General features: G+C 40.3%; 2 protein-coding genes across 4 annotated transcripts in view; both read right to left on the reverse strand.

Moving 5' to 3' along the window:
* LOC132384998 (fidgetin-like) overlaps positions 1–11,390 on the reverse strand; it is a 200,134-nt gene extending 188,744 nt beyond the window's left edge. The window contains exon 1 of the mRNA XM_059956723.1: positions 11,266–11,390. The gene's annotated coding sequence lies outside the window, so the exon portion shown is untranslated. The remainder of the gene's footprint in view (positions 1–11,265) is intronic.
* LOC132384678 (aryl hydrocarbon receptor-like) overlaps positions 1–16,722 on the reverse strand; it is a 190,684-nt gene that overhangs the window by 29,861 nt on the left and 144,101 nt on the right. For 2 of the 3 annotated variants that reach the window (XR_009508982.1, XR_009508981.1), the window contains exon 11: positions 11,473–11,603. Coding sequence is in view for 1 of the 3 variants with exons in the window: in XM_059956040.1 (XP_059812023.1) it covers positions 11,520–11,603 (84 nt within the window). In the remaining 2 variants the exon portion in view is untranslated. Of the gene's footprint in view, positions 1–4,880; positions 11,604–16,722 lie in introns of those variants that run through there. The other variant, XM_059956040.1, reaches the window with a different exon arrangement.

Consider the following 16,722-nt stretch of genomic DNA (forward strand, 5'->3'; position numbering starts at 1 on the left):
CAACTTACTGCAGTTTATTCCTAGAGCCTTGTTCAGTTCTTCATCTGTATCACAGGACACAATTCATTTACTAAGCATTTAAACATTGTTACTCAACCTACAAGGGAGGAAGGATTGGTAGCACATGGAATCTGGGTCTCGGTACTGACAGTGGAAAACAGATAAATGGCCCAGATGAATAAGATGCATGTCGGGGCAGGCATGATTATGGAATTTCCAAGACCAAGAAGATCGCTATTATCATAATATCTTTCAGCATCTTAGCTGCAACCTATGAAATCCATTAGCTCATACTGGTAAAAGAATTCCATTGAAATATTAAACTACCTTTTATCTTTTCAGATGCAGCAAGACCAGTTATATCTTTCTAATATTCTTTGCATATAATGAAGAATTGGAGTTAATACAAGCAAAGAACCTCAGATTCAACAAAACTGTTGAGCCCGAAGCCTTTACTTCTCTACAATTTACATAAGAAATAGGAGTAGGCCATTCAGCCCATCAAGCCTGCCCTGCCATTCAATAAGATCATGGCTGATCTGTCCATAAACTCAGCTCCATCTACATGCCTTTACCCCATAACCCTTAATTCCTTTACTATGTAAAAACCTATCTAACTGTATCTTAAATATATTTAGTGAAGAAGCCTCAACTTCTTCCTTGGGCAGAGAATTCCACAGATTCACCACTCCCTGGGGAAAAAAAGTTTCTCCTCATCTCCGTCCTAAATCTTCTCCCCTGAATCTTGAGGCAATGTCCCATAGTTCTAGTCTCACCTACGATTGGAAACAACTTTCCTACTTCTATCTTATCTATCCCTTTTCAAAATTTTGTATGTTTCTCATTCTTCTGAATTCCAGAGAGTTTAGTCCCAGGCGACTCAATCTCTCCCCATAGGTTAACCCCTCCATCTCTGGAATCAACCTGGTGAACCTCCTCTGCACTGCTTCCAAAGCCAGTATATCCTTCCTCAAGTATGGAGACCAGAACTGCACACAGTACTCCAGGTGCAGCCTCACCAATACCCTGTATAGCTGCACCATGACCTCCCTGCTCTTGAATTCAATCCCTCTAGCAATGAAGGCCAACATTCCGTTTGCCTTCTTAATAACCTGTTGTACCTGCAAGCCAACTTTTTGCGATTCATGAACAAGCACTCCCAAGTTCCTCTGCACAACAGGATGCTGCAATCTTTCACCATTTAAATAATAATCTACTCTTCTATTATTCCTTCCAAAATGGATGATCTTGCATTTACCAACATTGTATTCCATCTGCCAGACCTTGGCCCACTCACTTTATCTATATCCCTCTGCAGACTCTCCACATCCTCTGTACAATTTGTTTTCCACTCAGTTTAGTGTCATCAGCAAATTTTGCTATGCTACACTCAGCCCCCTCTTCCAAATCATCAATGTAAATGGTAAATTGCAAAAGGCATCACCTGGTCCCACAACATTTCAGAACAATATGACTGAAATCGGCAAGTTGACCTCCCATACCTGTAACCTGTATTATCAGGGTAGCAAAGGGGGTGATGTCCTATGTAGCCACTTTCTTTGGTACTAACTGCATGGGAACTTCACCTCCTTCAAGTTTAATTGCTATCCTTGAATCAAAATCCACAGGAGGCACACAAATTCTGCATGAAGATGGTCACTGCCCAGCATTTGTGCTGTCTATATGTCACTTACCACATTTATCAGCAGAGGCTTGAAGGGTGTCCAGGTCTTACTTCATGTAGGAATGGGCTGCTTCATTTTCTGAAGACTTGCGAATAGAATTGTGCATTACAATCATTAGCAAACATTCCCACGTCTGACTTGACAAAGAGAAGCTTGCTTAGGGAATGAATTTTTGTCACTGAACAACGTCCAAAATTAGCACACACAAATAAAATAACTCTTTTCAGTTGCTCATTTTGCTATCCGTAAGGTAGTCAAATATAATTCTTATAGTGAAGTGGCCTACTAGCAATACAAGGTAAGTTCTAGTCTCTGCCACTTCGGGTGTATATGCCATCATGTGAAAGATTATCAAAGAGCAAGATGCCATGATCAAAGTACTCGCATCAACAAAGGCCATTCCTCTTTGGAGGACAGAATCGATGGCTTTCTGGCCAAGTTTGCAGATGATACAAAGATAGGTGGAAGGGCAGGTAGTTTTAAGGAAGCAGGGAGCCTGCAAAAGGACCTGGACAGTTTAGGAGAATGGGCAAAGTAGTGGCAGATGGAATATAGTGCAGGAAAGTGTATGGTCATGCATTTTGCTAGAAGGAATAAAGACGCAGACTATTTTCTAAACGGGGAAATAATTTGAAAATCAGAGTTGCAAAGGGACTTAAAGTTCAAGTTTAATTGTCATTCAACCATACATGAATAACCACAAATACAGCCAAATAAAACAAAATTACTCCAGGGCCTATGTGCAAAACACAGTACCAATAGTCACACATAGCACAAGGCACAGACAGTACTTTGAAAAAGAATTCAGACCCCCAACTATTTACACATTTTATGGTCCTATTTTCTAAATTTAAAATATATTGAAGTAGGATCTTGGGCTAATCTACAAAACATTGCGATCATGTTAAATCAAAATAAAAATTCCAAAACCTGTTGACAATTTACTAAAAATTAAAAACCAAAAGATTGTAAGGCTGAGAAAGTATTTATGCCCTTTGTATGCTAACTTCCCTCAGGTGCAATACTATGTATTACTTTACCAACTCACCCAATTTGTTGATGTAGAGAATTGGAGAATCACCTGTATTCACAGAATTCATAAGAATAAATGCCTCCTCTCTCTGTAAGGTTTAACAGTATGGTAGATTTTCGACAGACCAAACCAGAATGAAGACAAAACAGCATTCAAGACAAGTCAGAGAAATGATAATAGAGAAGCACAAACATAGGGACCATCTCAAAGGCACTGAACATGCTTCAGAGCTTAGTACAGTCTATTGTGAAAAAGTGGGGAAAAAACTATGAAACCACAGCCACATTGCCTAGATCAAGCCATCCCTCTAAACTTGGTCACTGGAGAAGAAAGGCACTTGTAAGAGAGGCTACTGTGATGCCAACAGTCACTCTGACTGAGCTGAAGAAGCCAGTGGCTGTAACTGGAGATGAAGTTCATGGCTCCACACTCTCTAAGGTCTTGCACAAAAAGGATATTTATGGAGGTGTGGCAAGGAAGAAACCCAAGCTAAAAAAAAAGCATACAGTATCCTTGCCTGTAAAGAATTTGCAAAGCTTCACTTGGAGGATACTGTGAAGATGTGGAGGAAGGTCTTGTGGTTAGATGAGACTAAAGTGGAACTTTTTGGCCTAATCACTGAGCAAAATGTGTTATAAATCTAATTCTGCACATCAGCCAGGTAACACCATCTCTACTGTAAAGTATGGTGGAGGTAGCATCACGCTATGAGGATGCTTTTCAGTAGCAGGGACTGGAAATCTGGTCAGGATTGATGAGAAGATGAATGCTGCTAAATACAGAGAGATCCTGCTTAAGAACCTGATAGTGTCTGCCAGAAAGCTTAAGCTTTCAGCAGGACAAGGACCCAAAGCACACTGCCAGAGTGGCTTCAAATAAAGAAAACTGATGTCCTTGAGTGGCCCAGTCAGAGTCCTGACCTTAACCTGATCAAATGTCTCTGACAAAGCCTCAAGATTGCTGCCAAATAACCTGGCACAACATGAGCAAGTTTGCAAAGAGGAATGGGCAAATCTTGCTCCATCATGAGCAAAGCTAACAGAGACTTATCCAGAAAGTCTGGATAAGCTGTGTAACAGCTGCGAGAGGTGGTTCAGCTAAGTACTGAGCAAAGGAGGGTGAATACTTTTGAACTGCTGACATTTCAGTTTTTGAACTTTTAGTTTTCCATGCTTTATTGTTTTCCCTTTTTTTTATGGACTCCACTGTGGGGGAAAAAGGAGCATGTGAAGCACAGATAAAAATTCTCAGTTACATTGATCAAATTCCCTGGTTTACGTGAACAAAGGATTGGGGATCTGAATATTTTTACAAAGTACTGTACAAGATAGCAAGCACACATGTTAGCAGTAAAATACAGTCACACAAAATGTATATATAGTTCAAGTACCCGAGTCCATGAACGTTGCAGCAGTCTGCAGTTGAAAACAGTATGTCTTGTCTTCTGCTGAGCAAACACTGGAGGACAGCATCGACTCCCGCATGGACGCCTCACCACGTTACCACTGACACTCCAGTGGAGCGCTCGATTTTGATGCCTCCCCCGGGTGGCTACAAACAAGTGACACTACAAACATGACCAAGGCCATGCAGCCCCCACTGTTTGGCAATAACCAATGAACTGGACCTGCAGCATTCAATGCCACCAATGGCCAACAAAGTCTTGCAACCACAAGAAAAGCAACTAAGATAATCATTCGCTGTTATAGACTGCACACCCCCTTTGTGCACTGACGCCTCTCTGTCACAGGCAGCATCACCATTAGCACCAAGTCGAGTTCCTTCGCCAACAAGGAAACTTGCTTATGGGATACATCTGGAGTACTCCAAGTTCTTAATGTCCAGCAGTGCCTTGCGATTGTGAAAAATACACTTACAAAAGGCAATAACACCTTTGGTTGACCCAGTAGAAGCTGCTGAATCAAAACATGCCGCCATCTTACCAGCTGCAATTGTACAGGATTCCCTAAAGATTAACTTGAAGGTCAGGGCGTCGAATGTTATAGAGGGCAGGAGAATGGGGTTGAGAGGGATAATAAATCAGTCATGATGGAATGGTGGAGCAGACTGGATGGGCTGAGTGGCCTAATTCAGCTCCTATGTCTTATAGTCTTAATGTGTGCTACGGAAATAAAATGGGACACAAAAGCTCATAAACATGGTTAAAGAGCAATTAAATCTTTTTTATTGTGAAAGTAAGCCATTTGCATGCATATATATAAAATGAACAATACACAATCAGTCAACAAGCTCGTCTTTTATTTCATGAGTGATAGTCTTTGACAAGGCTGTATTAAAAAATTGCCATCCCCTTTGATGTCTTTTTCAGAAGCAGACAGGAATACTGCACTGAATGAGGCTATTCAGTACATTGTATTCTTTGCTGGAAAAATCCACAACTAACCCAATCCACTGCACTTTCACCAACGTCCTGGAACTTTCTTTAGCTACCTTTTTCCTTAAAAGGTGCAATAATCTCCCCACCAAGGCCACAGACAATTTCAACATTGTGCTCATGCTGTTTAGAGACAAGTTAGTTCTCTTCCGAAATCCACACGATCAAACACCACCTGGTCAACTCCAGTAAACTTATGGAAGATCTTGAATTCATACCCAATCAAATGATTGGAACCAAAATCCAATACCTTGATTGGACAGTTGAACTTCAATCGGAAATACAAGGCCATTCAGCCCCTTGAGATTGCTCCACGAGCCATAAGCCCACTATCCCAATTCCACCTTGCTGCACTGCCCAAATTTCCTCTCATCCCTCCTACTTTCAATATAATTTTCAATATAAATGGTTGAGTACTCACAGCCTTTTAAAGAGCACAAAAAATTCATAACCATTTAAGTTAAACAATCTTTACTTGATTTCAGTCTTAAAAGACTTGCTTATTATCCTGAGCTGGCAAGCCAGAGATCTGGACTTCCCAAAAAGCCCCCTGCATCTACCCTATTACACCTTAAAGAATGTTACCATGTTTCAATGTTATTCTGAATTCTAAGAAATATACATTATATACTCTATCTCAGTAGTCAGTCTGGTGACTCATTGCTGAACTCACTACTGAAGTGAATACAAAGGAGGAGACAAAAACTGTATCCATTACTCCAGGTTTATAAATGGGATGCCCTCTGCTCCTTGTTTAATCTGCAATTGAATAAAGTGAGCCCAAGTGAACACAAGTAAAACTCAGGGGAGTCTGTATGATTTGAAGGTCTTGATGATTAGGCAGAAATCTTGCTCTCAAGTTGTCTGCTGTGTATTATCCTTTGCACAATAAATAACTATCACATTGTGGAATCATTAATCAAAGACAGAAAGATTAAACACCAATTAAAGTGGCTTGTCATTACACTGGCATTTAATGTCTTTCTATTGAAATTTCCATCTCCTACTTTCACGAGAATTAATCCATTTATTTCACATGTACTAAACCTCCACTATAACAAGTAGGAGGAACGCAGTAAGAAAAGGTGAAGCAGCTGTGTGGAGCTATCACGTAGCAGTTTCCAGGTTGACAAAAGAAGATGCCTGGACTTCTGCCCTCAAAATATATATATATATTTAAAAATCACAATATTTAGGCATAACTACATTGAAATTGGCAGAGTGAAGAACAATATAGCCAATATACATCTGCTGCACTGGGCATCTATAATCAGACATTAACCCATTATTTTCAAAAAGTAACAGTTTGAACAAATAGCAACAATTGATAATCTCACATTCTCTATATGAAAAAAATCATAGAAGCACAAAATTGTACTGTACAATTTCACTGCATAGAACTATTTGGGTCAGCACAGCTAGTCAGTTCCATTTGATTAATTCATTTCCCTGCCCTTTCTTTTAAGTTAATATTTTGAAATCCCATTATCATTACATTGACTGGCATATCACTTGTGTTTAATATGGATTTATGGAAAAGTTACTGATACAAACATGGAAATTGGTAAATTTTACTGACTTAAGTTTTGACAGATGTACTAAGACCATAAGTCTGATTACCTTCAGATGTTGTACAGAATCAGATGATCATTATGATAATGCCTGGTCTCAATGCTGGGAGCAGGAGTGTATGGGTTGACACAGGTGAAAGATTAGCGAAACCAGTGTGATAGTAAGCAAACATTACACAGAAAAAGTGAGTGATTTGAAGAAAATTTACAGCATTGTAAAAAATAAATAAATGAGGGTATTCAGGGCTGGTATGTATTCCTAGCATTTACAGGGTGGCTGTTCTGGTTGCACACGTCTGCTCTTCAAGCCAATGGAGAGCATAAGAAACTAGATGACGGACTGGATACTTCAGTTTAGAAGTTTACTTTGTTTGCTGTTTACTTATTAAGCCTGTCACGAAAGAACCAGCTCTTTTTCTTGGTTTAGGTTAGGTGACACCTCCAGTAGCTCCTCCTTGCACGATACACTTTTGTGGACCAGGCTCACCACCATGTTGTCAGGCCTTTTTCATCTTCCCCAACACAGCCACCTCTTCCTCAAAGATTTCCCACAACTCCTCATGCTCTTTTGATCCTGCAGTTGCTGGCAGCAGCTGGAAGTTTGGCACCAAAATGGTGAGTACTAGAGGATGTGCAGGGCTGCTAACCTCTGTTTTGTGGCTCAAGAAAGATCTGGTATGGGGGAAAAAGACTGCACTGCATACATTTTCCATTTGGCCGCTTTGCCTTGCCTTTTTGCCTTGCTTTTTTGCCTTTGCTGCATTGCGCCAAAGAAGCAAAGAAAATGCAATCCTATACAATGCCACTGACCAGCACAAATCTGATTGTCAACTGCCATTTTCCTTTGTGCTTCCGCACCACTATCACTTTGGGAATATTGCTTTAACGATGCAATTTGTTCCTTTTTTTGAGCTGAAACTTGACACGTCATCGGGTCTTGGAATCAGGTCAAGAGAATTAAGGCTGAGGGGACCTAAAAGGCTTTGTATTACAAGGGATGAAGTGCTGCCACAAAAATCAGGAGCTGATGATAGACAAGAATTGACATTGGGAATGATCATGAAAATAACTTCAGCGCTCAGCCTCGTCAGTGGGAATGGCAAGCATCAAGAAAATTCACTTCGTGGTGACGTCTGCCACTGAACACTGCCAGATGAAAAGACAAAGGCCAGTACTATTTTCTGAGCTATCACCTGTGGAGCAAAGTTGTATTGTGAAATCCCTGGGGGATGAATGAACCATTTAAGGTAAAATTACTTTTATCATTAGGGGCTCCAAATGAAGTGGTAAATCTCAACCATACCAAGATTTTTTCTTCTTTCAAGTATTTTTACTAATAGCCTCCTGACATATATTCTTTGGCTGCCTTAGGAAAGAAATCTACCAGTTTAAGATTTTTACTCTCAATTTGCTTAACAAAAACATGTGCTAACCTTACAGTGTGCAACATAAAACAGAGATAGACGAAGATGAAGGACCAGTGATCTCAAAGACCAATGAGCAGCAGTCATAGATGGCTGCTTGAGTTGATGACTTTCATTTCTTTGTGAAGCTTTTGTTTTATGCTTTGACTGTTATTTAGTGTGGATATTAAAAAAACAACCTATCTTTCTGTTTGTCTGCCCCTTGTGTAAGTTTGTGCTGGGGCAACCATTTTCTACCACCATGCCCATCTAGTCATTCTTCACATCTGAGTCCATGTAGTAAGTACCATTAGACTATACATCCACAGATGCATCAAAGTCGAGAGCATTCCGGATCAATTTTAGACTCTGAGGCAAATTTTGGCCTCTTAGCAACAACCAAATCTGTCTCCATTCCACATTGGGAGAGAGTTTACAATGAGAAAGGTGGCCATCTTTTGCAAGGATCTTTGTCTTGGGAAAAAAACTATTAGTTCAGTCCATTCTAATCAGATGGACACCTCTGCATAACTTTTCAGAAAAGAACAATTTCAGCTGATGCTTCATCTCATCTGTACTTAAGGAATAGTTTAACTAGCTAAAGTTCCAATCTGCATGCATTCTGCACCCTTCAAAGTGACAGGTCTGCAGTGCAAAGGTCAACTTTCAGAAGATTTACAACAGGACTAGCAAACAATTAAACCTACAATTGAATTTTTAAGGCAAAGGTGAGATTTTACTTCAGTTAAAGCTCACAGTTAATCCCCGTGTGAAGAATGGAACGGACCTGTCATAAAAGACAATAATCGGGGCAAAATGCCAACCAGAGAAAGAAATGAAAGCATTGCTATTAATGGGAATTAATTCCTTTTGGTGCTTACTCCCAGGTGATTTGCTGCACCAACATACAAGAGTTTCAATCCAACACAGACCTTGTTGAACATGGATTAATGCTTGACACATTTTAAGATAACAAAAGTTGCATAACAAAGGTTGATAATCAAGACAATAAATACATGCTAAACTTGTTTTTATGTTCATTTTATGGATTTGTTTGGGTTTAATGTACCGAAGTGTAAAATCTCCAATTGGCCCATGCAAGACCAGTCACCCAAACCCAGGCAAAAAATGTTACCTTTCCCAATGGGAATGGAAGTCATAGTCAACAAGGCCTTCAATGATCCAGATGGCTGCTAGTGAGCATTTAATGAACAGCACCCTCATGAGGCCTGAGACTGAGGAATGTTTTTGATGGCAAGAGTGGGTGGGTGTGGGTCCTCCTTTTCTGTTTAAGAACCCAGGAGTCAAATGTGGGGAAAATAGGATGAGTATGTAACTGGGAGAGGTAGGGACTGCAATTATTTTCTCATAGGAACAACATTATTTAGTTGAGATATAGACTGCCAAATATTGATTAGCCGATAATTTAAGATCAGTAGCTCTTTATTTACCTAATTTTGTACCAGTTAAATTATCCAAATGTGGCTGCAATATTCCAGCACAAATTCTTAGACTTAGTATGAGATTAGTCACAGGTTCATGTTATGATTAACAACAGAAGCTTTTCTTTGTGCCAGAATACAGATTACAGCAGGTCAAGTTATTCAGCAAGGGCCTTGAATGTCAAAGCCCATTTCATATCTCCATTTAGAAATGTTTCAGAATCATTTTCATGGACAAGATTTGGAGAATCAAATCCCATCAGACCCTGAATAATTACACAAATTGGAAACAATGGAAAATGGCAGGATAACAAAATGTGTGTAAAAGGACTCCTACCACATCTACTTTAAAAGTGTTCTTGGACAATTGTTTTTGTTAGGTTCTTTTGACATTCAGAAGTTTTCTCCCCCCACCCCCCCCGCCCACACACTTTATTGTCTTCAACTCAGCGACCATCCATAGCTACTGTATTTTGGCTGCTTGGGTCGAGTTCAAACATAATAAATCCAGTCATAATCAGACGATTAATTACTGGTGAGGCTTGTGGCCATCCAATTCCCTTTCTCTATGCCCGATTTTAATTTTATCCTAGCTATTTCTCCCCTGCTCATCCACCTTACTTATCACTCTCTGTGTTTTCTCAATTCCACCCCTTTTATCTAAAAAAAATCACAATTTTTTTGAAACTACAGGACAAAAATATTACTTTAACTGAATCCAATTTATTAATATACTGCACCTTCATGTTTAATTCCTTATTAATTTATGTTTAAATACTTTCAAACTCACTGCGTTTTATGCTCCTTTAATCAGGGCCAGTGTTTTCCCCAGGAATAGTTTCAGTTATCCAATTGAGTGGATCCCTCCAAAGAGAGATAAGGAGGAAGGGATTAAGCAGCACACTCTCAAGTGGGGTGAGATATATGATGTACAAGGCACTTGAAATTGTATGACCCTTCTTTGCTATTGTTCATAAAGGTAACAGTTATCTGTGTGCTTGCTTAAGAGTTAGAAAGTTCACTGGCCCACCTGGTTTTCCAAAGGGACTTCTTTGTACTACTAAACTTACAAGGGAAGGATAACCTCACACAGTGCATGTGCCTTGCTTTCTGCTCCCACACACTGTTCTCCATGTATATTAACAGGCATCATTTTGAAAATCTTTTCAAAACCGGTTGAGCAATGTTCTTCCAACTCAGAAAAAAAGTTTAAGATGCAAGCCAGCATTGCTTTGAAATAAAGGATCAGAGTTTCTTTTCAAAGCTGTGCTTTTTGTTTTCAAAAGAAAACAGTGCTTACTATGTAAGGAACCCTCTTGTAGGTATTTCAACAGACTGCACTATTGTTATAAGGCCGATTACAGTTCAGATCCCCAATACACAATGCATTTCAAAAAATAAAGCAACAACTTAATTCTCAAAGGCTAGAACATCTTAAAAACACCTCCAATTTTAAGTTGCTTTTAAAGATTAGTCCAGAATGATTTGTTTCTACTGTCCTGAACCAATGCTTGTACTTTTAAAAATAAAACATCTGCCAGTCACAAAGGGTAACTTACCTTTCTGTATTCAAAAGTTAAAAACAGCAAGATGTACAGTACTCAAGAGTTGAATTTCTTAATTAAAGCAAGGCTGTCCTCTAAAATGTCATCCACCAAAACAAACATTTCATGACAATCTTTCTTAAAGCTGCAATAATAAATTCACTTTCAGTCATATTGTGTTACTACGGTTACCTCCAAAGCCCTGTCGCTTCCTGTTGCTCTTGTTCCAATAGCCACCCAAGTTGAGGACTATTCACAGTGCTCATTTTAACTAAATTGAGCCTCCACTTGAGAAAATCTTCTGAAGGAAAATCTAAGAAGCCACCCTTATGATAAGAATCAGATATGTCCAAAGGAGTCTTCACTAGTTGACAAGATGTTGGGATCACAAGTTTATACCTGGAACAAAAAGTGTCAGATCCTTTCACAGAAAGCATGATGGTCCATTACTGTGCAGAGCCATTCCCAAAAATAGGAGCACTGTTCACCGTGGGGTGAAAGCCTAGAATACCATTGGATTCTTCTGTCATCTAGAAAAGAAAATTGGACAGATGTTATCACAAGCACTTCTATACACCTGCCTCCTACCTTACCCCACTCTTTTTGGAAGGTTACTCAGTGGCAGACAGGGAAATGAATATCAGATACACATCAATGCTCACAATGCTTCCTTCTTTCTGCATGCAGCAGGACACGGATCAATTAGGGATGGTCAATAGATCAATGAACTGTAGACTTATATATTCTGGACAATTTGTATTCTGTATCTGTGAGAAATAAGGAGTCCTGCCCGTTATCATTGGTCAGAAGTGTTATCAGTCATCTGGAGAGCAGTAAATGCAAACCTGGGAGCCGCATCTTGTCTCCTTCATTAGCAATCTGTTTTCCTCACCCTTTGCTTTGAGGTATCAGGCAGGATTTTACAGCAGGATAGGAACTAGAAACAATGATGAGGGCTTTAAAACAGAGATATTGTCAAACTGGGGGCCAAAGGAAGCCAGCAGGCACAATGGTCAAGGGCCAAGGATGAACAAAATTGTGTTGGTATCAGGGACCTGGATGAATTCTTAAGAGTTCAGAAAATAGGTTCCAAATAGAAGAGCTGTATCTAAGGAGAACAAAAGCATGTATGAGGGTTTCAGTGACAAATGAAACCATAGGCAGGGGTGGAGTTTATCAGGTTCCACAGGTGGAAGTGAGACTGCCTTCGCATTGCAATGGATATATGCCTGGAAGCTTATCATGGGGTCATATATAACACTAGCATTTTGGTCAATCTCAGACAATGGTCAACAACAGTGAGGAAGAATCAGAGTTAGGCAACAGATGTTTGAAGTAGAAACTGCAGAAAATGACTTTGGCTTTTCCAACACTTAGTTGGAAGAAATTTATGTTCGTTCAGTGCTGGATACCTGACAGTTTGGTGGCAATAGGAGGGTGGAGAGAAGTGACGGTGAAACAGACTGGATGTCACCAGCTTACACATGGAAACCCAAAGACATGTTTTCAAGGTGCCATTACTGAAAGGAGGTGGTGAAGAACAGATACTCAGGGGACACAAGGGAGACACAGAAAGAGAAGCCATTGGAGGCCATAACTTGCAAGAGATAGTGTGGCCAATCAAGTGAAAGGCTGAAGGATTTATGTGATAATGATCACATTTCCTCATCATTATGACATTACTTTTTGTGGCAAAAGGCCGTATGTAAATACACTGCTGTGTTTCCTATATTACATAAGTGGCTTCACTTGAAAAATCCATTATTGCTTTGGACAGTGAAAGGGAAAAGAAAGGCACCATAGAAATGCAAGTATTTCTTTCTTTTCCAAACTGCAACCACATTTGCAAAGCACCCAGTTGTGCTTGCATTTTGATTGCAATGTTTATTTCAATTAAAATCAGATACTGGGTGGCTATGCAGTGACAAACAGATAGTTGTGTCAGGGTACTGGACAAGTCCCTACAAGCGCTGAGAGTTATTAAGGCCAGAGTTTCTCTTCTCTCAAGCCCATGAGGGAAAACACAAGGAGATCCTCAGCACAGTGAATTAAAAGGACTTAATATTATGCATTCGCAGAAATGTCTGCAAGTTCTTCACATACAGTTGGTTGCTGGGAAGTTTAGTGCTTCTATTATGTAAACAAACTTGACAGCCACTTCATGCAGAGTAAAATCAAACAAACAGCAACAAGGTAAATGAACAGTGTATCTGTTTTTGGCAAAGTAGAGTTTTCTTCAAAAAAGGCAAGGAAGACATTAGCTCCAACAATGCAGCACTCTCTCAGTAACAGGCAGAAGCTTGATACTTATATTTTCAGACTGGGACTCAAACTTACAACCTTCTAAACTCAGGGCATGAGAGAGATCCCAGCTGAAACTCAGATTGAAATAGCTCTGTTATTTTAAAGGAACCATTAATCCATTTACAACTGACCTTTATTAAATCAAGTTCTATAAAAATGACAATGTGTTCTGCCCAACGAATCTCTTTTCCATGTGTGACTCATCTCCCTCATAGCCCCAGACCCTAGTGGTGTACTTTTCCTCTCATAGGCAGTTTGATGGATTTGAAGAATAAGCAAGATGCAGGCCATTCAGCCCCAAGCTTGCTCTGCAATTCAAATAAATCATGACAGATCTTTGACCTCAGCATCACTTTCCAGCTTTATTCACAGATTTTATTCGGGAACTCAAGATAAAGGAACCTTTAGGAGGCAATGATCATAATGTGATAGAATTCACCCTGAAGTTTGAGAAAGAATCAGAATCAGGTTTATTATCACCGGCATGTGATGTGAAATTTGTTAACTTAGCAGCAGCAGTTCAATGCAATACCTAATACAGAAGAGAAAAAATAAAAAATAATAAGTAGTAAATCAATTACAGTATATGTATATTGAATAGATCTAAAAAACGTGCAAAGAACAACACTGTATATTAAAAAAATGTGAGGTGGTGTCCAAGGGTTCAATGTCCATTTAGGAATCGGATGGCAGAAGGGAAGGAGCTGTTCTTGAGTCGCTGAGTATGTGCCTTCAGGCTTCTGTATCTCCTACCTGGTGGTAACAATGAGAAAAGGGCATGCCCTAGGTACTGGAGGTATCTTAAAAATGGATGCTGTCTTTCTGAGACACCGCTCCCTGAAGAGGTCCTGGGTATTTTGTAGGTTAGTACCCAAGATTGAGCTAACTAGATTTACAACCCTCTGCAGCTTCTTTTGGTCCTGTGCAGTAGAATCCCCCCACCCTCATACCAGACAGTGATGCAGCCTGTCATAATGCTCTCCACGGTACATCTATAAAAGCTTTTGTGTGTATTTGCTGACATGCCAAATCTCTTCAAACTCCAAATAAAGTATAGCCGCTGTCTAGCCTTCTTTATAACTACATCGATAAGTTGGGGTCAGGTTAAATCCTCAGAGATCTTGACACCCATGAACTTGAAACTGCTCACTCTCTCCACTTCTGATCCCTCTATGAGGATTGGTATGTGTTCCTTCGTCTTACCCTTCCGGAAGTCCACAATCAGCTCTTTTGTCTCACTTACGTTGAATGCCAGGTAGTTGTTGCGGCACCAATCCATCAGTTGGCTTATCTCACTCCTGTATGCCTCTTGTCACCACCTGTATCGTCAGCAAATTTATAGATGGTATTTGAGCCATGCCTAGCCACACAGTCATGTGTAGATAGAGAGTAGAGCAGTGGGCTAAGCACACACCCCTGGGGTGCACCAGTGTTGACCGTCAGCAGGAGGATATGTCATCACCAATCCATACAGATTGTGGTCTTTAAGTTAGCAAGTCGAGGGTTCATTTGCAGAGGGAGGCACAGATGCCTAGGTTTGCAAGTTCTCTATGAGGATTATATAAATGATGGTACTAAATGCTGAGCTATAGTCAATAAACAGCATCCTGACGTAGGTGTTTGTGTTGTCCAGGTGATCTAAAGCCATGTGGCGAGACAGTGAGACTGAGAAAGAGAAGCTAAAGTTTAGATGTATCATTATTACAGTGGAATAAAGAGAATTACAGAGGCATGAGATAGGAGATGGCGAAAGATGATAGGAAGGGGACACTAGCAGGGATGATGGCTGGAGTTTCTGGAAGCAATTCAGAAAGCATAGGATAGATACATGTAAAAGAAGTATTCTGAAGGCACGATGATGCAACTGTGGCCAACAAGGGAAGTAAGAAACACCATAAAAGGAAAAATAAAGGGAATAGAATACAGCAAAGATTAGTGGGAAGTTAGAGGACTAAGAAGCTTTTAAAAACCAACAGAAGGCAACTAAAGCAGCCATTAAAAGAGGGAAAAAAATGAAACATGAAGGTAAGTGGGGTTCCGGTGATGTCATCGTCCAGAATGGCAGCTTAAATCAAGAGCTCCTCCGGAAAAACTCATATTTGCTTCATTAATCCATCAAATATAAGATCTTTTGAAAGTATCTGAATTGATAAGGGGGGCAAGAATGGGGAAAAAGAATGGAGATTAAAAAAAGCAACACTGTGGAGCCTATGGAAGAGGCGTACAACGCACGGCTCTCCTACACGTGCGCGTGGTGGCGAGGCTGATGCTGGGCCTCGTTCAGGCGAAGCAGCAAATACGATAAGGATTTTGGAAGAGATACGGGAGTTTCAAAAAGATATAAAACAGCAACTCAATGATATCAAGTCAGAGCTCACCAACGTCGATCAGAAAATAGCGGTGGCAGAGACACGAACTGAGAAGGTGGAAGATCGCGTGCAAAACGTGGAACAGATACTAAGCAAGATGATCAAAATATTAAATCAACAGGAAAGTAAATTGTTTGACCAGGAGGGAAGATCACAACGGAAAAATATCAGGATTTATAATGTTCCTGAAGGAGCGAAGGGGTTGTTGATGATGGAGTTTGCAGAAAAGGTGCTGCAGGAAGCACTGGAGATTGAAATTGAGAGGGCGCATCGTGCGCTTGTCCCGAGGGCTTCCGGAGACAGCGAAAGTATACCGCGCTCAATAGTACTTAGATTCCTTCAATTCAAAATCAAGGCGGAGATTCTACAAAGGGCCTGGGGAAAGAAGAGGATGTTCTGGAACGGGAAGTTAATATACTTCGATCAAGATTACTCCCCAGCAGTCCTACAGAAGCGGAAGGAATATTCCAAAGCAAAATGAATATTAAAGCAAGAAAAGGTTAAATTCCAAACCCCGTACCCTGCTAAACTGAGGGTGTTTTACGAAGAAGGCATACAGCTATATCAGACGGTGGAAGAGGTGACCACAGACATGAACAACAGAGGATTGTCCGTTAGCGTGGTCAGACCAAGGGAAAGCCTGGCTGAGCAGTTATCCCGCTCTGCTCGGGAAATAGTAAGAGAACCGAGAAAGCAGGGGACGGGAAGAAGACGAGAGAAGGATATTAGGAAGAGACTGTGAGTTCCCCGATGACAGGCCTCATACCTCCTCCAGAAGAGCCACAAGGTTTGGCTAACTTTAAAAGAGTTGATAAACTAAATGGAAGCAAAAATAGACGGTGATATACCTATCTCGAGAATTACTTAACGTGGATTTTATATTACTTTTTTTAAATTCATTCATTCACTCCTTTTTCCCCCACCTAAATGAGTATACATACATGGGAGGAATACACAGGCAAATCATTTCTGTGTA

This window comes from Hypanus sabinus, chromosome X1, assembly GCF_030144855.1.
Source record: "Hypanus sabinus isolate sHypSab1 chromosome X1, sHypSab1.hap1, whole genome shotgun sequence".
Lineage (NCBI taxonomy): Eukaryota > Metazoa > Chordata > Chondrichthyes > Myliobatiformes > Dasyatidae > Hypanus > Hypanus sabinus.